Raw genomic sequence first — 24,079 nt, 5'->3', positions numbered from 1 at the left:
ATGCTATTAATATTTTCTGAGTGCTTGATATTGCCACTGAAAACCTTACTAATCATTAAAATGCTAATTACTCTTTCAGCTAATTACTCTTAATATTTTATTTATTTAAAATGTAACCTGTTGGGCCTCCCTGGTGGCGCAGCGGTTGAGCCCTGGGTTGCGAAGCTGCCCTCAGCCTCTGCAGCGCCGGTTCGATCCCCGGCTGCTCCCCGGCCACTGGAGGAGGGTCCCACATGGCGCGCAGGCCTCTCCTGCCACCCGCTGCTCCCCTCAGCAGTGTACTTCGGTCCTTCTGCCTGCTCTGCTCCCCACCCTGGCTCTGGTGAATTCTTTCACCCTCCCGCGCTTCTGACTATACCCAGTGCTTGTATAAATAAATAAAATAAATCTTTAAAATAAAATAAAATGTAACCTGTTAACTTTCTTGTTAAAAATACAGAGGTCATGCCAGAGTGTATAGGGAAATGTGGAAAGGCCATCTCTGACGCCCCCCTTTCCTGCTCCAATGGTAGCCAGCATCTGGGATATAGCTTTGTAGTGTTTATATTTACATTTGTATACATATATGCTTTTTTAAAAGAAGGGGAAAAAAGCAAACATTAATGGAAGTGTACTGCAATTTAAATTTTCACCTGATAATATGTCTTGGTTAGCTTTCTATCTCGGTATATGTAAATCTTTTTTATTTTGGAACAAATGCTTAGTATTCTCAACTAGGACAGCATAATTTAAAATGTAAGCTCCCTCAGGAACCTGTTTGTTTTATTTACCGATCTGTCTCTAGTCCCTGGAATAGTACATAATCCTGGCATGAGAATGCCCGCCTTGCCCTGCTGTGTCCACAGGCAGTCACTTCTAGGGCAGGTACCTAGACATGTGTTGGAAGCTGTAGTAGAAGTGTTGCCAGTGAGAGCCATCACAACAGATTTAATCTGGTTTCTTCTCAGATAACCTGTTTCTTGTCTCTCAAAGATTGTAGGACTTTCTTCACCTCTGGTGCTCTGAAGGTTTACAGTCATGTGTTTGAACAGATGGGGGTTCCTGTCTGTGTGTTCCCCTCAGAGCTCCTTGAACCTTTTAAACTGCAGACATGCCTTTCTCAGCCATAGAATATTCTTTTTTCCTTCTGTCTTCTATTGGTTTTTATCATTCTTTCTGTCCTTGCTTCTGAGAATCCTATTAGATCGGTGTTAAAACTGCTGGTTATATCTTCCATGCTTTTTAACCTTTCTCATTACTGCAATCATTTTATGGGATTTGGGACAAGAAGGGAGATAAATAAATGTACTCTATTTGCCATCTTGATTCAGTTTCCTGACATAGTTATTTTTATCCCATAGGATGACTTTTTCTTTTAGTGTCTATCATTTTATTTGTATCAACAGTCTGTTCCTAAGGGAGCATGACTCATATTTTACAATAATCGGTGGAAGGTTGATACTGCTATACATCCTTTCATTTTGTAGTCAGGGTTTTTTGGCAGGTACTTTTTTTAAAAAAACATAATATCAATTTAAAAATTAGACTCACTTGTCTTGTGCTATTGACAGTGAGCCCAGTCACACCGAAAAAAATGTGTTGGTATCTCAACCACTTATCTGATCCAGGCAGATCCAAGTGCTGACAAAGGACTCGATGCTTCTGCAGATGTCTGCTGTGTTAGCTCCAGGTGCAGTAAGCAGAATATTTGGAGCTGGCATATAGAATCTCAACCACTAGTATGATACAAGTCAAAGTTTAAGGGCCTTGGTCTCCTAGAATAATGGTTCGTAAGCTTGAGCAGCAGAATAACCTCTGGTACTTTATAAAAATATAAATGCCTAGACCTTCTGCTGGGCCTTTTAAACCAAAACTCTGAGGAGGGTGGAGATGGGCATCTATATATGTTTACAGGCGCTAAGGAATTTTCTGATACAAAGCTGAGGATGAGAACTACAGTTTCTAGAGCCCCTCCTCTGTAGGTATGTTCTCCTCCTCCTGCCTCATTTTGAAACACTTTTTCTCAAGTGTTCTTTGATACAGATGTATCATAATTCACGTCACTGGTGCCCCCTCGGTAGACTCCTGAAGCTTCCAGTCTCCTGTGGTTCCCAGTAACTTGGGTATCATGGTGCATGTGACTTAGTACACACTTGTGAACACACTAATAGGATAAAGCCCTAGGAGTGGGGTTGTTCAGGCAAATATAAACATGTTTGTGAATTTGAGAGAGATGAAAACAGTTTCTTAAATCCTCGGGTGTTATATTCTTAGGTTGAAAATATTCTTAAATCTTGGAATTCCTGGGTCTCCCTGGTGGCACAAGGAACCCCTTGTGCAGCAATATGAAGCTATCCACAACCACTGCAGCACGAGTTCGATCCCTGGCCAGGGAGCTACCCACATGGTGCAGCAGAGCTCTCCTGTTTCCCCGCTGCTCCCCTCAGCAGTGTATTTCGGTTCATCTGCCTGTTCTGCTCCCCACTCTGTCTCTGGTGAATCCTCTCACCACCCTCACCTCTGGCCTGTACCCCAGTTTTTATATGCATAAATAAATAAGTCTTTAAAAAGAACTTGGAATTCCTTACATTTTATTTTTATTTCTAATTAGGCTAGCACTAAAGTGGAAGTGGATATGGAGAAAGCAGAGAGCCTGCAGGTGACAAGAGGAGACTTCCTTGCCTCTCTGGAGAATGATATCAAGCCAGTGAGTATGACTTTTGAGTGATGTATGGCCAAAAAGCAGTGATAATTCAGGAGAAATATAAGTGCCATTTAACCCAGGATGATGGACAGTTATATCATATGTAGTTTTATAAAATCTGAAAACCTCTATACTGGAAATACCTAATATAAGAAATGTCTGTGCAATAACTCTAATGACTGGGTAATAAACCAGTACTTACTGATATATTTCTCATGATTATGACACAGATCATTCAATTTTGAGACTTTCTGATTATTCTTACATGGTACTAGAATTTGTTTTTTCATTTGTTATCCAGTCTGAAGCTACAGAAACCTAAATTCAATACATCCTCCAAATTTCTGCTATTTTGATATTTAAAATGAACTCTCATATTCTCCTCTCTCCCTCTCTTTTTCCAACCTCTTCCAAGGCATTCCTTTTTCTAGCTGAATACTACTGCTGCTAATTGCTTTGGTTTCTAAAGACACTTAACTATCTTCGGTGCTCTTTAAAAAGAAATGTGTCAACTTTCTTAAAAGTTTACTCAAAACTGAACTGTCATAGTTGGAATTTTAGAATGCAACATAAGGTCATTAAGCCATTTTCATTTAAGACAAACACTAATGTTTGAATTACCACTGTTTGGAGCCCTGTATGAGCATGGAAACAAATTAAAGAGGTGTGTGTGTTTGTTTTTCTTTACTAAATGGGCCTCAGGTGCCTAGAATTAGATTAATCTTAATCCTTAATTTATGACACACTGTTGTCATTCTTCTATGTGGTGTGTAAAATAAAATAGTATATGTAATTTTCCCGGACTTGCTATTTTATTACCAAGAGTCAACCTTATGATTTCCTGTAGGTATACATACATCATTCATTTTCAAGTACCAAGTAGCACGCCCTTGTGTGACTACCACTATTTATTTTCCTGTCAATGGGTATTTGGAATGTTACCAATTTTTGTTATTACAAATAAATGCTGCTACAAGCATTCTCGGGTAAGCTTCTCTCACTGTGTATTTAGGAGTAAAATCACTGTGTTCTTGGTTATATGAATGTCTAACTTCAATTGGAATTTAAAGTGCTTTTCCAGTGGTTGAACCAATGAACACAATCCCCAGTAATGTAAGAGATTCTATTAAAAGGCATCATGTGTAAAACATGGTGTTATCAGACAACTTTTGGCATTCAGTCAGATGGAAAATGGGATCTCATTTTGGTCTTGATTTGCATTTCACTGATTATTTATAAAGTTAAGCATTTCTCAGTCTATATTTTATTGGCCATATGCATTCTATGAAATATTGTTTATGTATTTCCCCCTTTTTTTCTGTTGCGTGTTCCTCCCTTATCTTTATTTAACCAGCATAACTTCTTTATATATTTTTGACAGTAATTTGTTGTACATATCTCCTGTAAGAAAAGCAGTCAATTCATTTTACCCTGCCTATTTTTTGACTGTGTGACTTTTAAATAGAAAATATTATCTTTCGAAAGTTACTGAGCCATGAAGATGGTGTAATCTCTTGCTATTGTCATTTGTAATAGTTAACAAAAATATTAGACCTCAGCCTAACTGATCTGTTGCAAGATTTTTGTAATGAAAAATGATTTGGCTGTAAGGAAGGGGAAACTAAGATAATTTAGTTAAGTTAGTAATAAATTACTTTCATTTATTCTAGGGCTCTGGGGGATAAAACAAAAAAAAAGAAATGGTGGGATAAATAAAGATCATTCATAGCCTGGGAGGGTTGCTTTTTCTGGGTTGGGCTGATTTATTTATTTATTTAAAATAACTTTTTTATTGTAGTGACACTGGTTTACAACACAAAGCGTGTTTTAGGACTACAAGTTCACACTTCTCCTTCAAATGCATGTTACTACATCTACCTCCAAAGTACTACTAATCCTTCATCCCAGTCCACCAGATCCCCTCCACCCTTTATCCCTCCCCCAACTAACCTCAATTCTAGCAGAATCCAAGGGTTTGTTTTTGTTTTGTTTTGCCTGTTCTTTTTCTTTTTATTTATCATATGAGTGAAATCATGGCATTTGTCTTTCTCATTCTGATTTATTTCATTTAGTATAATCCCCTCCAGTTCCATTCATATGGTTACAAACAGCAAAATTTCATTTTTTTTTTTATAGCTGAGAGAATTCCATTGTGTGTCTAGACCACATTCAGTCATCCACTGATGGGCACTTGGGTCGTTTCCCTGTCTTGGCTAATGTAAATAGTGCTACTGTGAACATGCAAGTACTTTCACGTTCTTCAGATAGGCACCTAGAAGTGGAATTGTTGGATCATATGGTAGATCTCGTTTGACTTCTCTAAGGTCCTGGTTCAGGTATCTTAAAGCTGGTACTGTGAGACTCTGTATGTATACTTGGAATAATTAAAGACAACAACAGTCAATTAAATTTCTTAGAACAGCCATTCACCATTATTTATTAGGCTCTTCCTTCTTACAGAGCCAGTGAGTTTACTACATTTAGGCCAAGGACTGAAGACTTTCCTCTGCACTCAGAAGTCAAAGCACTAGCGTATGCAAGAACCAGAGTGGTCTGAAACAGATGATTTTGGTGGCAAAATAGGGACATGAAGCCACTGAATACTATGTCCGAGACAGGACTAGAAAGAATGGTTTTCTGTGAGATGTAATTTCTAAAGAACTGTTAAAATTATTCCATATATGGGTAATGAAAAACTGACTTTTTGAGGGATGTGACAATTTTTAAAAATTTGAAATTCTTCTTGAGAAACTATACCTCACCTTTTACTTTATGTTGGTTATGTTTATGTTGGTTTACTTTATGTTGGTTTACTCATTTTTTCTCCTAATATCCCTGTGGAAATGTAGTACAGTTAAGTACTAAAGTTATGACTACTTTTGGCAGCTGGTTGGGCAGGAGTTACAGTTTGAAATTAGAAGTTGAAAATGAAAAGGGACATGACTCGTGCTCCGATAGTGAACACAAAATTATTTTTAATAATTGCTTCTATTTCCTTTTCCTAACCCTTCAATCTCTAATTATAGCTGCTCATTTCTACCTCCTTCTGAGTCTTATATTTACTCACATGTACTTGCCTTGGTATCATTTACCTTGTTTCCCCGACTGCCAGACTGTTGTGGAAAAGATTCCCTCATGATCATCCACATTCCAGTATTAATCCATGACACAGTGAGTGTTAGGATAGTATCTTTGTCTGCTGTGCCAACTATTTCTAATTTCTAATTCATAATCTCTTTTTCTCTTTGTTCTTAACAGAAGGCACAGTCTGCTTACTCCTTATAGAAACAAGCGCGTTGGAACATACCCTTTCTCAGGGATTATGAGGGTTTGGGCGCTCATAAAATCTGAGCCTAGAATCTATTGTTTATTCCACTAAGTCATACAGAGCGACTTTTGCCCCCAACGGGCAAAAAGATAAATGAGAAATTCCAAGACAGTTTTGTTGCTTTTTGGGCTTTTTACATTAACAGGGAATATTGCTTAACACACTGTGTGTGTAGGAATAATTATACTCATTTCTTATAAATTTAAGTGCTCTTGTTGTTAATACTAATGCTCAAAATGCTTTGAATTATCCTTTCCTCCATAGGCCTTTGGCACAAACCAAGAGGATTATGCAAGTTATATTATGAATGGTATCATCAAATGGGGTGATCCAGTTACCCGAGTTCTGGAAGATGGGGAGCTGCTGGTTCAGCAGACTAAAAACAGTGACCGCACACCTTTGGTTAGCGTCCTTTTGGAAGGTGAGAAAAAATATGAGATGACATTTTTTTTTAAAGATTTATTTATTTTATTTTTTTTGTACAAGAACTGGGGTATAGGCCAGAGACATGGGAGGGTGAGAGGATTTACCAGATAGAGAGCAGGGAGCAGAACAGGCAGACAGAAAGCACTGCTGAGGGGAGCAGTGGGCGGGACAGGAGAGGTCTGCCACGCCTATGAGATGACATTTTAAAAAAAAAAAAAAAAGCAGCAGCACTTTTACAAAGCCATTTGTCACATTCCAGAACAGTGAAATATTTTTGGTTCTAAACCACTTCATGATCTAAAAATAGTAACTCAGCAGGACAGTCTATGTACCAGTATTTACACAAATTAAGTTTTTATTGGGGGGCAGAATGTTATTCTTGAATTGTAACTCATTTTCTTGTGGAATTACATATAAATTTCTGTTACTTAATAGACTATATGATGGCAATTCAATTAAATAACTATTCACTGAGTACTGACTAGGTTTTCAGCACTGAACTAGTTGCTGGAGGTATAAAGACATTCATAAGGCTTAGTCTGGTCATGAAAAAAGTCAATGTAAGCAATTTCCTGACTACAGTGTGCATGTGTCAGGGGTATGTGAATGCAAGTCACTTTGCCTGGGGGTGATCAGGAAAGCTAGAGTGATGTTTAATTTTTAGACCTTGAAAGATCAGTTAGGATTTTACCAAGTCAACACAAAGGAGGGACATTCTATTCCGAAATTATTTATTTACAGTTATGATTCCTATAAAAGTTCAGTAAATCTACAGGACATGAGAATCTAACCCCTTCCAAAGGCCTGGATGCTGGGTTCCTTGCAAGAAAAACATTAAGCCATGACTTGAAGGATGAAGACAAGTTGACTGGGCAAAGTAATTGGGGAGGATGTTCTAAGCAGGATGTGAAAGAGTCCTTAGTAGAAAGGAGACTGAAACAGAAAGGGGGATTGGCTAGACATGAGACTAAAGTAGACAGGAACCAATTCATGCAAAGTCTTATAAGTCCTGTTAAAGAATTAGACTATATCGGATGGGCAATGGGAAGCCATTTGTAGGGATTTCAGCAATAAAGTGACATGGTCAAATCTGTATTTTAAAACATCGCCATGGGGCCTCCTCTGGTGGCGCAGCGGTTGAGCGCTGTGCTGCGAAGCTGCCTGCAATAAAAAAAACATCGCCATGCCTGCTTTATGATAGAGAATGAGGGGCAAAAAAAGATACCAGTGTTATAAGTAGTTGCCTTAATCTTAATGAGAGCTGATTTTGATTTAAGGTAACGCAGTGGTAGTGGAGATAGAGATAAGTAAATGATTCTGAGAAATATTTAGAAGGTAGAATAAGAGACTTCGTAATATTACCAGTTATTAATCATAAGTATTATAATTATTAATTGTTAATTATAATTGAGCTAACTTATTTTAACTCTTACTATTTGCTGGTCACTCTACTGATACTATGCTCATCTCATCACATTCAAACCTCACTTCAATCCTATGAGGCTAGATGCTGCTGTTCTCCCTATTGTATAGATAGGGAGCTAAAGCTTAGAAATACTAAGTAACTACAAACTTCACCCCCAGGTTTCTAGCATACACAGCCTGCTAAACAATGCTGTTTACTAAGTTCAGGACACCATCGTGAACTGTCAGTACACAGACTGTTGTCGAATCCACAGTGCAGGGGGCATCACTCACAGACGGGTGTGGGTTTAGGAGAAAAGGGGGCCTAAAACTGATCTCCCAGGTGCATCAACATTTAGAGACTAGAATGAGGAGGCGAAATGGACAAAAGAGACCAAACAAGAATAGCCAGAGCAGTAAGAGGGGGAAAAAGAGAATATGCTGTCCCAGAAGCCAAGAAAAGGAAAGTATTTAAAGAAACAGGAGAGTTACCAGTTGTATCAGCTATTCCTTACAGGCGAACAGATAAGATATTTGTTGGTGGCATGGAGGTCATTGCTGAATCTGACAGAAAGCTGTTCCATGTACAGGAGTGGGAGCCAGCTATAGGGTTTGCCAGAGGATGGATAGAAGGTGAAGAGTGAAGGCAGCCTGTGTAGATAATTATTTCAGGAAGTTCCATTTGGAAAGGAAAAGAAATAGTGTTGAGGGGTGGTTGAGGTTTTTTGTTTTATTAAGCTGTCAGGTAGATTAAAGTGTGTTTACATGTTATTGGAAAGACTACATGGAAGAGGAAGAGAGTGAACCTCTCCTGGTGAGAGGGTGTAATCAATAACATCAGGTTCCTGAGAAGATGGGAAGAAAAAATTGATTGTTTTATGGATGGAAGAGGGACACATCTTCCATTACACAGAAGGGAAGAAGGAAGGGTTGTCAGAACACAGGTAAGTTTGCTCCTAGATTTTGTTGCCTTTAAACTCCTAGCTTTTTGGTTCACATTCGCTTCTGATAAGGCATTTTCCCATGCTGCCAATATCATCTACGAAGATCATATTAATATTTTTGTTAGACAATTTGATAGAACTAATAACATAACTACTGATATGCATTTGAATGCATTCTTTTTTTAAGACACAAAACACTTGCACTTTATACATTGAGCTAGAAGATTATGACTATGTGAGAAAGAAAATGTATTTCATCATACTTTTGTAAAATGCTAATCAGTTCATTAAGTTTAGTTGCTAATAAATAAGAGCAAACATGTCTGCTGTGAAACTGTCAGAAAATGGTAATGAGCAACTAGTTGAGACCTCAGTACATTGTGAATAAAAGTTTAAACTTGTTTCATTCCCCTGTGCTTAGGTTGGCTTTATTCCCCTGACTTGCTCATCTCCTTACGCAGGCCCTCCTCACAGTGGGAAGACTGCCTTAGCTGCAAAGATCGCAGAGGAGTCCAACTTCCCCTTCATCAAGATCTGTTCTCCTGATAAGATGATTGGCTTTTCTGAGACAGCCAAGTGTCAGGCCATGAAGAAGGTATCACACTTCTCACTTTCATTTTAATTCCCTGTGGCTTAGGTGTATGTGTATTTGTGTGTGTACACATGTATGTGTGTGTGTGTCTGTATATAAAGGCCATACCAACTGTGTTCTTCTCAAGTGGCTAAAAATAAGAGAAAACATGTCTACTAAAATTATCAGTAGAATTTGGAGGGAAACAGTGGCTGTTTTAGATATATTTAACTCATAATGAATTATTGTTACTTTATCTTCTAAATTTTGCTGTGTTTATATCATGATTCATTTTTATTGATGTTTATATTGGGGTAGATTTAGCAAATTCATTTACAATTTTTTAAAAGTTCTTTCATTAATGTAGAAAGTCCAGCTGTTTTGGGTCAATTAAGGTGACTATATAGTTTAGGAAAGGACAGCATGTAAGTAACATGGAGTACCCAGGACCCAGGCTCTTTTTTGCCTCCCATTGCCAGCCTCTATGGCCACCACCTATGGCCTTGCTTTCCTCCCAGGCTGCATTACTGCATGTGATATCATGTGATTAAGGCAGTCGAGAGCGCAAGCATGAGGCACGCACACCTATGATTATGGATACCTGAGCCAAGAAGCCAGAGAGCACTGGGTGTGCATATTTAAATACGGATACCTGGGCCGAGAAGGGAGGGCTAAAGGGGAGATTTGCAGGGACTAGGGGACTCAGTTGCCGCCTCCCTGCCTGCTGGTCTGCCTGTGTGTCTGCTCCCCTGATTCAGCATTAAAGACATGTTAGAAACACCAAAGGCTCCAAAATTCTCTTTCCATTTGCCCGAATCAACAATGAACCTGCCTGGCCTGGGAAGGCTGCACAGAGCAGAGGCATTCATCAGGAAGAGACCATTGAAATTCCCTCAAAGGGCAGTGGTATATTAGATGGTGGTGGGAGTCAGCTCGATGCAGTCTTCATCCTTCTGCCATTCTCTAAGCTCCTCTTGTCACCATCTTGCTATGACAGCTTTGAACCATCAGTAAAAGTCAGAACAACATAAAATAGAGCCTAGAGCTGAGTGCACTGTAGGACCACCAAGTCTGTCTCTGTTACACCTAACGCATCTGGGATAGCAGGTAACCCTCTAGAAACAGCATCAACAACAACAAAACTCTGTGCTGAAGACTCTTAACAGCTGTTTCTTCCCACTTGGCAGCCAGAATTTCCATGGCTGTTCTAATTTTGTACACTCCCAGGTCGTGAGTAAAGTATGTGTCCTCTCTAGTTGAAGTGTTTCTGCTACTCAAGTCCTTTTTTCATGTTTGATCTTTTATAGATAATGAACTGACTATAACTCAAAAAGATGTGGGAGAATCAGAATTAGGGGAAAGCCGCTTTGAAAATTGGGGTGCCACCCAGTATGACAGTACACATATTTCTTTTACCTTGCTCCCACACCCTCGCTTTGTTAAGACAGAATAGAATGACTGGAGTTATAAGTTTGAGAAACCAGTCTCGTACTGGTGCCAGTTGCAGAAAACCTTGTAGCATGCTTGACATGGATGGAGGCGAATCCCTATTATATACCTTGAAAAGTCAAGATAAATATTCTAAGACTAGTGAACAGTACAGTCAAGATGGTTACAGGTGACCCAAAGGGTGAGGTGTCCACCTAGGCCTTCTTGGTGTAGGCCTGCCGGGTAGAGCATAAGAAGAAAAGCCCAGAAGTCTCTGTCAATTTTGCATTCTCCAAGAAGTTCCTGGCGAGGTGGAAGACAGTGTCTGGGGAGAAGTCTAAATCTGAGGAAATGGCAAAAGTTGATGAACTACTCTATGATCAGGAGAGGAAGGACTGTGGGCCAGCTGAGGGAAATGCCCCCATACTCCCGGGAATTCTTCCTGTTCTGTTAAGAATTCCATTCCAAGATTAAATCCATGAACCCCAGCATCTTGATCAGAGACGTGGAAAAGAAGTGAATGAGATGTGAAATCACTAAAGTGACAGAGAAAAACAGGCTGACAACAGGCAGGAAGCTGAAGGAGAAGACAGAGAAGGATCTCGCTGACTCTAAGTCGAAAGGAAGCTTTGATGGCACTAAAGCTTTCCTCCCACTAAAGTTGCCAGGAAAAAGGTGGAAGAGGAAGACCTAAAGACAAGGAGGGGAAGATGAGAAGGAGAGAGGGAGAGGAGGGATACAAAAACTGTCTAAAAAAAAAAAAAAAAGAAAGAAATATTCTATATAAGGATCTCTGCAATGGAGTGTGAGAGGGGTAAATGTTGCCAGACACCAGAACTTAAAATATCATGGTCAGTCTCTTCTATGACTGTCCTTCCTGGGGACATCTGGACAGGGTAATGAGGACCAGTAACTTCCTTAGTACCAGGTAGGATTTGGTTGTTTTTGTTTTTCTCCCTCCAAAGGGAATCCTTAAACTACTTCCTCTGGTGAAAATTTAAATAATAACCCTGGGAATCTGTGGCATTTAGACTTAACCATTTAACCGAACAGCTGATTCTATTTCCACTTCCCTAGCTAGCTCTTGTCTATTCCTTATACTTGTTCAAAAACAGTTGTCTGCCATGCACATGGTAAATTACTGCACTGCTCTTCACCAGCTGCCAGCTCCTACCTCAGATGTACTCTGAGATGTGGGTGGATGGTCCTAGTTTTTCTATAAAATTTTTAAAAAGTATTTTATGCTCCTGCAGATCAAAGCAGCTTTATAAGTGTGAGATATTATCATTTTTATTGTTTTAATCTCTTGCAAATTGACTTGAGGGGGGAAGGTAATATGTGCTGATTTTAGAGGCTTAAATGGTTAAATTAATGGTTTAATAACTTATGATTTAATCTTTAAATTGTTGAAGCCTTTCAAGGTAGAGTTTTAGAAGAGTGGAAGGCTAAGGAATATAAAAATAAGTGTCTATACAAGCTTATTCAAAATTGTTTCGATTCATGATTCACTGTCTGGATCAACCGTGCACCCTTCAAGTCACAAAAATTGTTTTTGTTTGAGCAGTAAAAAAACTCATACGAGGACTTTTTGATTTTTCTTGGGGAAAAGCTATTACTCCCTGTAACTAAAGGACAGAACAGAGGAAAGAATGAAGCATAGGTATTTTAGAAATATTCTCAAAATATTGCAAAATCTTTCCCTGCAAATAGTTTTCACATTGTTGTCTAATGATAGGCTGACAAAGCCTGAGGGCTCAGACCCGTCTGAAGGTGCTAAGTCTTCCAGGTTGCTTTTGAAAGTGAAATATGAATGCCATTCTCCAGTAGTCCTGGCCTACCTCCACCACCGCTCCCTACCCTGCATTGTTCCCGAGGATGGGAAGATGTTTTCTTTTGTGTTTTTTTTTTTCTTTAGAGCACAATTTATAATTTTTTCTCACCCCGGAGAGGACATTTGTTTCCTTAGAAAAGTGCTTCACCCTCACCAAATGCACCATTTCCTAATTACAAAAATAATTTAAAAAATACAGAAAAGAACTTGGAAGAAAATAAAAATAAAGCCGTATTTGACCTTCAATTTTCTTATCTCCTCAGACACACACACATTATGTATCAGAGATCACATCAGACACTGTTCTAAACATTCTTTTTTTGCTTAAAATATTATGATTTTTTTTCATTGTCATTACAGTCTATTGCCAAATCACATTAAATTAATAGCTGTATGGTATCTACTTAAACAATCCTTTTTTTTTAGCTTTTAGGTTTTTTTCACAATTATAAATAATATTCTGTAGAGCTATCAAACTAGGGAAATCACTGCCCTCATTTTCTTACTAGATTTTTCTTTAAAAAGCATCATAGTGTCCTGACTGAGTGCTTGGGCTTAGGATTCAAATAGAACAGAATTTGAATTCTAGCTCCACCACACTTACCAGTCCTGATAACCACTTAACTTATAAGCCCATTTTCTCACCTATAAAATGAAAATAATATTAACAATCACCTCATAGGGTTATTATGAGACGTAAACAAGACGGTACTTTATGTATCATGCAGTGCCTTGGGATATAATAAATATATGATATTTATTTATACATAAATAAAATAAAATGTAGTGATTATTTTTACTTAACATTACTGTAAGCATGTATTTCTGGTTATTCCTTAAGATAAATTCTCAGAATTGGGATTGCTAAGGTAAAAATATGAATATGCTATCAATCCTCTTACTTAAAAACACTAATAATTTATAAAGCCCATATCTACAGAAAGCTGTGCGCTTGCGGGCATATGAGAATACCAGTTTCCTTAGACTCCCATCCGCAATTGCTGTTTTCAAAATTTTTTTTGCCAATTTAATAGGTAAAAGATTGACATATAATTATCCCCTCAGCTACATTTTAATACAAAATGTTCAACTTTAAAATTTTTCAAAATGTTTTGCAATGGCAATAAGTTTGTGAAACTCAGATAGAACACATTAATTTTATTAAAAGGGAGTGATCTGAATAATTAATTCATAGAATATTTTAATATACCATTTCATTACTTAAACCAAGGAGGGTTTTTGTTAGCAGGAAGGACCATTATGATAGCTTTAATGAGTACCTAAGATTTCACTGTAATTAAGTTACTGCTTCTTGTTCACATATGGATGGTGCTAAAATAAATGAAAGTGGTTTATTCTCAACTAATTTAAAATTTACCTTGTATGTCTCTAATTTGCTTGAAAAATCCTCTCTCCATGGATAAGCTCCCCAATACTGCGAAAGTCTGTGGGAGGTATTTTCCTCACATTCTGGAAGTGTGAGGACACTATATGTTTTATTAAGATATTTAAAGTATTCACAGATCTCTTCCCCCATTTTTGTTTCCCCAGTTTCATCCTATTTTTAAAATTTTAATTTCTTCCTCCGTTTTTTACATGTATACTTTTAAAAAATATCTATTTTAGTAGTTCTGTTAGTGTTACTAAATGAACAAAAAGAACAAAGCAGGAGAATTTGATTTTAACTAATTACCTAATCTTGATGCTTGCCAAGTACACAATACAGAGAATAATCTATGTGACTAAATTGATCGAACAAAATTAAGATAAAATATCAGTGATTTATAAAACGATCCCCATTAATCAGATAATATACTCTTGTTTTTAAAGGACTGAAAATTAATGGAAGAAATTTTTCTTTCCACTAGCTTTGCAAGAAAGAAATAATCTTCTTTGAATATCCTCCTGTAAATCCCACTGCAAATTGTAGTCTGCACAGAACAGAATCTTGGTACCTAATCCTCCTCTTTTCATGGTTTAGTCCATACAAAGAGCAAAGCTGGAAATTGGATCTTTTGACAGCAGTTACTAAGCAACAGAATTTGGATGTTTTTGGTTAACATCCTAATATATCATGTAGCTGATTTGCTGAAGTTTGTGCATGTATTTAAAGAGAGAAGTTGACACTCCAGAAGTGTCTACGTGCCCCTGAAGAGGAGGCCAGTGAGGGACATGCTTGCTGGTGTTTTGTTTATTACACTGTCTTTCGGCATTTGTGTGTTTGGACCGCAAAAGAGGATGGTACAGATCTTCAGCAGGACTTTCAGACCTTGTGACATTTTGTATTAGTAAGAATACCCCACTCTGTGGCTTGTGTTATCTGAAAATGTACAAATTTTTCCTGAAAAGCAGGGAGAACAAATAAGGGATTTTAAGGTCATTCCAGGAAGCTTTAGTGCTTTGCCAAAAGTTTAGGTCCACTTCCTGAGGCAGTTTTCATTAGAAGACAGCTAATGTTTGCTTGGTCTACTCCCAAGTTATTTTTAGAAACTGGAGATTATTACTGATAGCACGTATTTGAATTTGCTCATTTACGTTTTTATATGCTACCAAATATGATTAGAGTATGCTTTCAACTAATTGCTGACAGATTTACTACATTAGGGCTTTTCTAAGTCATCAGAGTCCTAACTAACTAGGTACTTGACGCCAAGCACTTCAGGACTGAGATGAACTCTTTTAGCCCCAAAAGAACCAGAGAATTTGGCTTCACTTACCTCGGATCACTAAAGCGGTTACAGAAAATGGAGGACAGAAGCTACTTAGAACATGCTTTGCTGTGGTTTGTGATTCCGAAAGACTGGGATTAACATGAAGCTACTGCTGGCATGTTCCCATTTGTATTCAAGCAGACTCCGGAGTCTGCAGCTGCTGCCCCTCCCCTACACACAGGTGGCTCCCAGCGTGTCTGGAGACTCCAGGAGTGGGCTCTGTGCCTCGAGAGCTTGCCCGTCCTTGAGGGCTGCATCTGGCCTCCCCCAGCCCCTTTGCGGCGGGAGCCTTCCCTTTCAGCCTCCTCATCTAACTCTAAGACCCTACACACACGTAGATACTGACAGTTCTACTTGCTGTGCAGGAAACTCCCTGATAAAATGAGGATGACCATACATTCCAATCTGCTTTGAGCAATCCTGGTTTTTACCTGTTGCTGCAGTGTGATCATTAACAGCTCCCCCCTTTCAAGTGTCCTGGTTTGCATGATAACTTAGTATGATCCCCGACTGATAACCTCTCCAACAAGAAAAGGCTTGAATATCATACTTTTATCTTACTAAATGAGAGGAACAGAATTTAAATTAATTTTTTTAAGAGTCTATAAGATGCAACCATTAGCTCCACTGCAGCCCACCTGGCTGACTGTTGTTTTGGCCTCATTTGATGTAGAGCAGGAACTGCTGTGTGCTGTTGCTGGTGGCAAGTTTGCCCTTCAGTTGTCTTCTGGCTGGGGCAATTTGGATGATTTTGCTTCTTTTCCATGTTTCCTTCTAGTACCTCTCGTCCTTTGGGGGTTTATCTGCCTAAAGTTGAGGAAGAACTTCCCAGTTCAGCATGTATATACCTCACATAGATTTTTGTCTGGCTGCTGATCTCGGGCACTTGCCAATCGAATCTGAGCACCTTCTTAGTCAACTTTCTGTGGGGCCTGGGCCAGGAAGCCCGGAATGAAAAGGAGTGAGGAGACGAGGCAGGGAACATGGGTCTCAGGGAAGAGTGATGACTTGATATTACACTAGTGACTAGATAAGGCAAAGAATGTGCATGAAAGAAGTGAGAGGGGTGTGTGCATTTAAATTAGGGCAGAGGTGCTACTTGAAACTGGTCAAGTTGCAACTGGAATTGCACAGCCTGTGTCACGGTTAGTACGTTGTTAAGAGAGTTACCCATGGGTGCTCCTTTCCCCGTGGCAGTAATTAGTACATTAAGAGCTGTCGGTAAAACAACAACAACAAAAAAGTACATTAAATGGCTGCTGTAGGTATTTTTCTTCTGAAGTGTTATAGGTAGCCTGTATTATAGGCAGTCAACTGTGGCGTGATTTGTCATGGTTCCTGAATCACAGGCTCTGTGAGACTACATAACCATTTATCATTAGTTAAAAGCCAAGCAATGTCCTAATGAGGCCCCTGTAGCCAGGGAAGCTCTACTCTGTTTTCAGAAAAGGAGAAGGGTTAATTCAAGAAAAATGTAGAGTAGCAAGTCTCTACTATGCAAGTAGCCAGTCTGTGGCATCCCAGACCGGGTGGCTCTAATCCACACTATTGCAACCTGAAAGAGTTACGTGGCTGCTGAGCCTTTAGTAGAATTCTGAGATGTTTTGAAACGCTATTTTCAATGCTTCCTGAACAGCCCCCTGAATTTATAGGACACCGCCTTGAATGCTGTTTTGGTTCAGTCTTTAAAAAATAGTAAAGAACCACTGTGGAACTACTTTTAAACGTTTTCATTGTCTTGAATTCAGCACCCAAAGTCAACAGGAGACACTATTTGTAGTAAATGCTAAAGTCCATATCCTATTCCTCTTATTTTTCCCTTTGTCTTGGGAGAGGAAGAGCTGAAGCGCTTTTCTCTACCAGCTCTTTAAATGCACCCACAGTCCACCCCCAAAGCAGCAGTTCCTCTGTTCATTTCATTTGCCAAACTAGGAATGATCCTTGGCCACAGTTTCTCCTCATCACCACACCCATTGGTTCACCACTCCCCTCCCCACTTATGGGCTGCCGTTATCTTTCACCTGGAATCTATACTCTCAGACAACTGCTACAGCTCTCTGACACTTTTCTGTACCTCAGTGAGAAAAATGCCTCTATGTCATGAACCTGACATGTTGGTCCATTACTTTAAGCCCTTCAGTGACATTGTAGTCCTCACAGTAATGTTTCAACTCATGAAATTTATAAGATACTTCACATCCAGGCTCCTTCATCCCCTCTTTTGCTTCATCTCTTGCCCACTACTCCCCACAAATGTCATAACAACATCTCTTCACTTTTATTCTGACTGACTATATGTCAATTCTGTGGTGCTCTTCAATCTTCTCATCTCTCTGCCTCCTAGTATTCATCATGCTCTGCTTTAGAGCTGTTTTGCACTGGTTCATTCTTTGTGTGTCAGATTAAATGTCACTTTCTGAGTTTAGGAGACCATTGTTGACTCTGTAAGCTCTAATGTCAGTCAGGGCAGCCTAAGTTTTGCTGCAAAAATGAAGAACCCCAATATCTCAGCAGATTAACCCAACAAAGTTTATGTCTTGCTAATATTACATATCTGTCATGGTTAGGGGGAGCGCTGCTCACTGTTGTTTCTCAAATACTCAAGCAAATAGGTCATAGAAGTTCCAGCTCACATAATTTCACAATAGGAAAGGCAGGATAAAGGAAATATGGTGAATCATGCATCGCATTTGTCTTATTCATGACTCTCTCCATTGCCTTCATTGATGCTTGACGTATTATAGGAATTCAAAAATATTTGTTGAATGAACAAATAGAGCAACACTTCAAGATTTTACCTTTATTTTATTTAACTTTTATTTATTTAACCCTTTATTCCTCTTCCCTCCACTCTTTCTCCCCCACAATCTCATCCCTGCTCATGAATGAGGGTGACCTCCATGCCCCGATGTGGGACATCTCCATGACTGACTTGATGTTTCTACTTGCATTTAAAATGTGTAAATTTAAACATAATTTTCAGTAAATATTTATTGATTACTTTCTGATAAGACATTATATTAAATGATGTGAGGATACAGAGAAAATTAAAATAGTGCCTTCAAAGGGCTTACCACTAGTATAGTAAGGGAGGAATACAATGAACTGTGATATAGACACAATGTACAGAATGCTATTCCAGAGAAGAGATGAGTGGCTTATGGCACTATGGCATTCAATTAATCTACTGACCGTTAATCTACTGACCAGATGTCTTAATTAAATACTGTCCTGTACTGGGTACTGGACGTACCACCAGTGAAGTTTTTATGGACTCGCAATCAAGTAGGGAAACATAATGTGGGAGAGGAAAGCAGCAGGGCCTTGTCTCCTGCAAGCATATAACAGATATTCATTTAACACAGGTTTCTGACCCTGAAAACGTAATACTGAAGAACATAAGTCCTATCTTAAAGAACGTACAGTTTGTTGTGGCAGAACTTGTCAACATCAATTGTTTTGTTTTGCTGGGTTTTTTTTCCTTGCATCTTTGAGGATGACTTTGAGCCTGGGAAAGACCATGTGTAGCTAATTTAAAATGTAAAAAAAATTAAAAGTCAAGATATTGAAGTTATATATATAGTTTAAAGCCTAGTTTTTCAATACAAAAGAAAAACCTAAAACTTTTTTGAAAGCCACCTGTACATCACTTATTCTATTTGTAAGTTTAGTAAAATTTAGCAATTATTTAAAAGGGAACTTTTATAACTTAATTAAATTTTAAAAAATATTTTAAACTATATTTACACATTGAAAATATTTTACTTTCTTTTTTAATTAACTAATGCTGGGCAAACAATTGACCTGCTTCCCTCATTCTGAGTTTCAAAGTAAAGCTAGAGTTACAGTTATTTATTAATAATTTAAAACTAGGGCCTCCCCTGGTGGCACAACGGTTGAGCGCTGGGCTGCGAAGCTGCCCACAGTCTCTGCAGCGCCGGTTCAATCCCCGGCCGCTGGCGAGGGTCCCACATGGCTCAGCAAACCTCTCCTGCTGCGCCCACTGCTCCCCTCAGCCGTTTATTTCGTCAGTCTGCCTGTTCTGTTCCCCGCTCTGGCTCTGGTGAATTCACACACACACACACACACACACACACCCCGCCCCGTGCTTCTGACTGTACCCAGTGCTTGTATAAATGAACAAGTAAATCTTAAAAAAAAAAAAAAAAATTTAAAACTAATACAAATATGGTGGCTCTCAGATGATCCACTATTAAAATTATCTTTTCAGAAAAGTTTATAAAATTATTTACATATATATTTTAAGCTGAACTAGCAGTGCTAATCTATTATGGTAAATTTTCTTAATTGCTACAAATCCTTTAAAGATCAAGTATGCACAAGTTGTCTTTAAACTTAGTATGAGAAATAGGGGCCCTCCCTGGTGGCTCAAGGGGTTAAGTCTCAGCTCTATGAAACTATCTGCAGCCACTGCAACACAAGTTCCACAGCTGATTAGGGAGGTGACCCACATGGCACAGCAGACCTCTCCTGTCTTGCCTGCTGCTCCCCTCAGCAGTGTATTTTAGTCAGGCTGCCTGTTCTGCTCCCCACTCTGTCTCTAGTGAATCCTCTCACCCCTGCACCTCTGGCCTGTACCCCAGTTCTTTTATGCTTAAATAAATATTTAAAAATAAGTAAATAGATTTTTGTGATCAGTCCTTTATTGTTAGTGTTGTGTGCAAAAATGTTCTCCCAGTCGGTGGGGTTTCTCTTTGTTTTGGTTATTGTCTCTTTTGCTGTGCAGAGGCTTTTAATTTGATGTAGTCCCAGCTGTTTATCTTTGCCTTCACTATCACTGCTTTGGGTGATGTGTTTGTAAAGATGTCTTTGATGTGCATGTCATGTAGTGTTTCGCCTATATTTTCTTCTATGTATTTTATGGTTTCAGGTCTTATGTCTAGTTCTTTAATCCATTTTGAGTTGGTTTTTGTGCATGGTGTGAGGTAGTGGTCAAGCTTCATTCTTTTGCATGTACATAGGCAGTTTGCAGCAACATGGATGGAGCTAGAAGGGATCATGCTCAGCAAAATAAGTCAGAAAGAATAAGAAAAATACCGGATGGTCTCACTCATAGAAGGAATTTAGAAAACCTAAATAAGAGACCAGGAAAAAGACTAATCAATACAAAGTAAAAATCAAAATCTACAAGCAACTATAAACCAGAGACACACTACAGGGGGTGGGGGGAGGGAGGGGGGAGGAAAGGAAGGACTAGAGTCAAAATAAGGGGGAGGTGCAACTGTATGGGGAATATAACCAAAATGAAAATGCATACATTGTGCAAAGATGAAAAAAGATGTAAGAATTATATAAAATAAATAAATAAATAAATAAATAAGCTTAGTATGAAAAATATTAACATTGTAAGTTTGCCTTACTTTCTTCCTATATTCAACTCTTAATCTTGTACACTTAAAAGATGCCCTCTAAGAAATATTATGTCATCCCATGCAAGATATGGGGAGGAGTTATCATCTTGGTGCACTGAGGTTATTTATCAACCAGAGAGACTGGGGTGAGACACAAGAATTAATTCTTACAAATGGCACCTATGAGATACACTGAGCCCTAATTTGAGTTGCTGGAAGAGGAACTTGCCCAACATTTACAAAAACGTTGATTTCAAAATCTCGGAAACTTATTTTCAACTTACATATAAATTAATTCTTCTGTATCGCTTGGAATTGAAATTGCTACATGATCAGGATCTAACAACTTCCCTCACTATGTGCTTTAATTGCATTTCTCTGACTGTCTTAAAACAACATACTGTTATCTTCTCACTAGTTCCAAAGATAGAATCATATCTCTCTGATCTTTTATACCCAACTTTAATTCTCTTGTAAACATTTTCACATTATGGTCTGATTTGAGTTGATGGACCTCTGTTCATTCCATGTTATTCATGCTTAGCAGGACCATAATTCTTACAGATAATAAAGTGACATCCAACTTTATTCTGCACATCCCATGTGACTCCATCTAGCTCTTGAGTCACAACACTGAGGTAATGTGCACATAGATAAGAGAGACCATTGTGATCGACTTGATGGGATTTGCCTGTTGATTAATGACAGCTGCTCCTTGGCGTGCCCAGATGTGACACAGTCAGCTTCTGGGGCTGGAAACAGCCTGTTTCTTGTCAGCCACCTGAGCAGTTGTGCCGTCCTGGGCAAGTCATTTAATTGCTTTGGGCCTCAATGTTCTCACTTTTAAGTTGCATGGACTCTTTCAGTTCTAAAATCCTATTACCTATTAAATTCTAATTTAGTGTAGTCTGAAATTTGGTGTTGTTTACTATGCTTTAGGCATTGCATAAGGACTGTAGTTCTCTCTTCTTGGAAATCATAATTATGGAGGACACTGAGATAATAAATGGTTTTGCTTTCTTACAGATCTTTGATGATGCATACAAATCCCAGCTCAGTTGTGTGGTTGTGGATGACATTGAGAGACTGCTTGGTGAGTCCTAAGTTTTGCCATTGTACCACCTTTGCACATTATAGCTAATGTTTCACAAATCACAAGAGAAAAGTGATGGGGATTTATGAACTACAGGACAACAGGAGTACCTTTCTTTGTCTTATGGAGAAATACAGCATCACCTCTTATATCTGAAGTCAGTAATGACTTATGACCATAACATTAACTGCTTTCCTGTAAGCGGCCTTGTGTCTTCACAAGGTTCCCTGCCCACAATAAATGATTAGTAATTTTTGCTGATGGATGTATTTGTTATTTGGGACCTCTGAGCTACACGTGTGACTTGGACAGAACTAAGGAAAGAAGGGTTTAGGATAGGAGTGATAGCTAAACTTAGCTGCAACACTGAGGACAAAAGTTGCAAACTCCTTGTACCTCAGTTTCTGTTCTTATCAGAGACTATATTTCACTTATTTACTTATTCCACAAAGAAATCGTGGAGACAAAAATCGGATAACAATGTTGAAAACATTCTAAAGTTTCAAAGTGCTTTGTGTGGGGCTCCCTGGTGGCGCAGCGGGTTTAGTGCAGCGCTGTGAAGCTGTCCACAGCCTCTGCAGCACCTGTTCGATTCCCGGCTGGCCAGGGAGAAACACACATGGTGCAGCAGACCTCTCCTGTCTCACCCGCTGCTCCCCTCAGCAGTGTATTTCGGTTCATCTGCCTGTTCTGCTCCCCACTCTGTCTCTGGTGAATCCTCTCACCCTCCCGCACCTCTGGTCTTTATCCCAGTTCTTGTATAAAAATAAATAAATCTTTTAAAATAAATAAATAAATAAACAAACAAACAACAAATAAAAGTGCTCTGTGGTAATTTTTCAAAGTATCTCCTCTGTTTAAGGGTACTCCTGCAAGGACTGCCCTAGTCATCTTTGGGACAGTCCCTGCCCTCAGCTCAGAAGTTGTAATTTACAAATAAATGACAGAAAAGTGTTGTTACTCTTACACTTCATTTCAGTGCAAAAATTAGATAAATCTGGAATAAATCCAGCAAATGGCGATGTAGGATGCTGGAATAAACTCTATTGAAATTGATCCCATCTGGTGACATAATAATTAACCTCTGAAAATACTATCCACCACCTCAATAATTCCTTCTTCCTTAAGCTATCCGTAATGTGCAGTAATGATTTCAATTTAATTGTTCTTACTGCATTTCCCCCAGGATTTCCAGACTAGCTTTAGGTGCTGTTATTTATATTCCTGCTTCCTAGAAAAATGTTTGCTATAAAGCAAAAGCAGGTATATCTGTGAGGTCTTCTTAAATTGATAGTTTTATCTACTGACTTAGGTTTTTGGTCTGCTATTTTTGATACATTTCAGTCCAGTTTATAGGATTATTTCTTTAAAAGCTCTTAGGCACATACTCATAGCTCTGTGTAAATTCCTTTATCTAAACACAATTGAGATGTGTGGTCATAGCAACACCATTATGTCAGGAATGTGTGCCCTCAGACTATATTTTCACTCGTATGAATAGTTATTATCTATACTTGTTCATTTATTCAGCAAGCATTTGCTGAGAATTCTTATTACTGTGCTAGATAGTTAGGGTTCAGGGGAAAAATTGCTGTCTGTCATTATAACATATACTGGCAAAAAATTGATGCAATGTAGACTGTACCTTATGTTCTGGAGAGTCAGAAAAAGAAAGGATCACTTTTGACTCCCAATGCCTGAAGGTAGCTCTAAACACAAGGCCAGGCGCATCTGCAATACACAGAGGAAGTTGAGTAGGTGTCATTTGTGCTGAGTTTTGAAGGATTGTTAGGAGTTTAACAAGTCAAAAGTTCTATTAGAAAGTTCTTTGTTCGTCTCTATCTGAGGACCAATCTTAGTGGCTCTACTATCACTTCAGTGACACTGAAATGCCATACTTATGTTATAACTGCTTGACATTTCCTCTACCCATTTTCTGGTATCTTTCTTGTTTTATTCCCTACATATAGACTGTATTGTCAGGCTTGCAGTAATTTCTTGGAAATGCTGGGAAAATAAGCCTAGGTTTTTCCCCAAAAAAAACAAACAAAAAACCCTCTGAATACCAGACAAAGATGTCTACATGAACTCAACATGGATATTTAGAAACTCTTAAAAAAAAATTACAGATAGGAATTCTTATATAATATTTTAAGTGTTACAGTTATTGGAGAGTTGTTTTTTTTTTCTTACTCTCATTAGGTGTGTGACTTATTCTCATTGAGGACTTGTTATGCCTAATGCAGAAAAATCTGAATTTTTAGCATATGTGTTTCTCTCTAAACACA

At 38.5% G+C, this 24,079-nt stretch overlaps 1 protein-coding gene across 2 annotated transcripts in view; it reads left to right on the top strand.

Annotated features, from left to right (window-relative positions):
- Positions 1-24,079, top strand: part of NSF (N-ethylmaleimide sensitive factor, vesicle fusing ATPase) — a 137,407-nt gene that overhangs the window by 87,584 nt on the left and 25,744 nt on the right. For both annotated transcript variants that reach the window (XM_037495158.2, XM_037495157.2), the window contains exons 13-16: positions 2,591-2,686; positions 6,276-6,432; positions 9,247-9,380; positions 21,725-21,791. In XM_037495158.2, the coding sequence (XP_037351055.1) occupies positions 2,591-2,686; positions 6,276-6,432; positions 9,247-9,380; positions 21,725-21,791 (454 nt within the window). The remainder of the gene's footprint in view (positions 1-2,590; positions 2,687-6,275; positions 6,433-9,246; positions 9,381-21,724; positions 21,792-24,079) is intronic.

Source organism: Talpa occidentalis, unplaced genomic scaffold (genome assembly GCF_014898055.3).
Source record: "Talpa occidentalis isolate TD23 unplaced genomic scaffold, MPIMG_talOcc4v2.1 talOcc4.7, whole genome shotgun sequence".
Classification (NCBI taxonomy): domain Eukaryota; kingdom Metazoa; phylum Chordata; class Mammalia; order Eulipotyphla; family Talpidae; genus Talpa; species Talpa occidentalis.
Note: the sequence above shows the minus strand (reverse complement) of the source record. Positions and strands in the feature narration are given on the sequence as shown.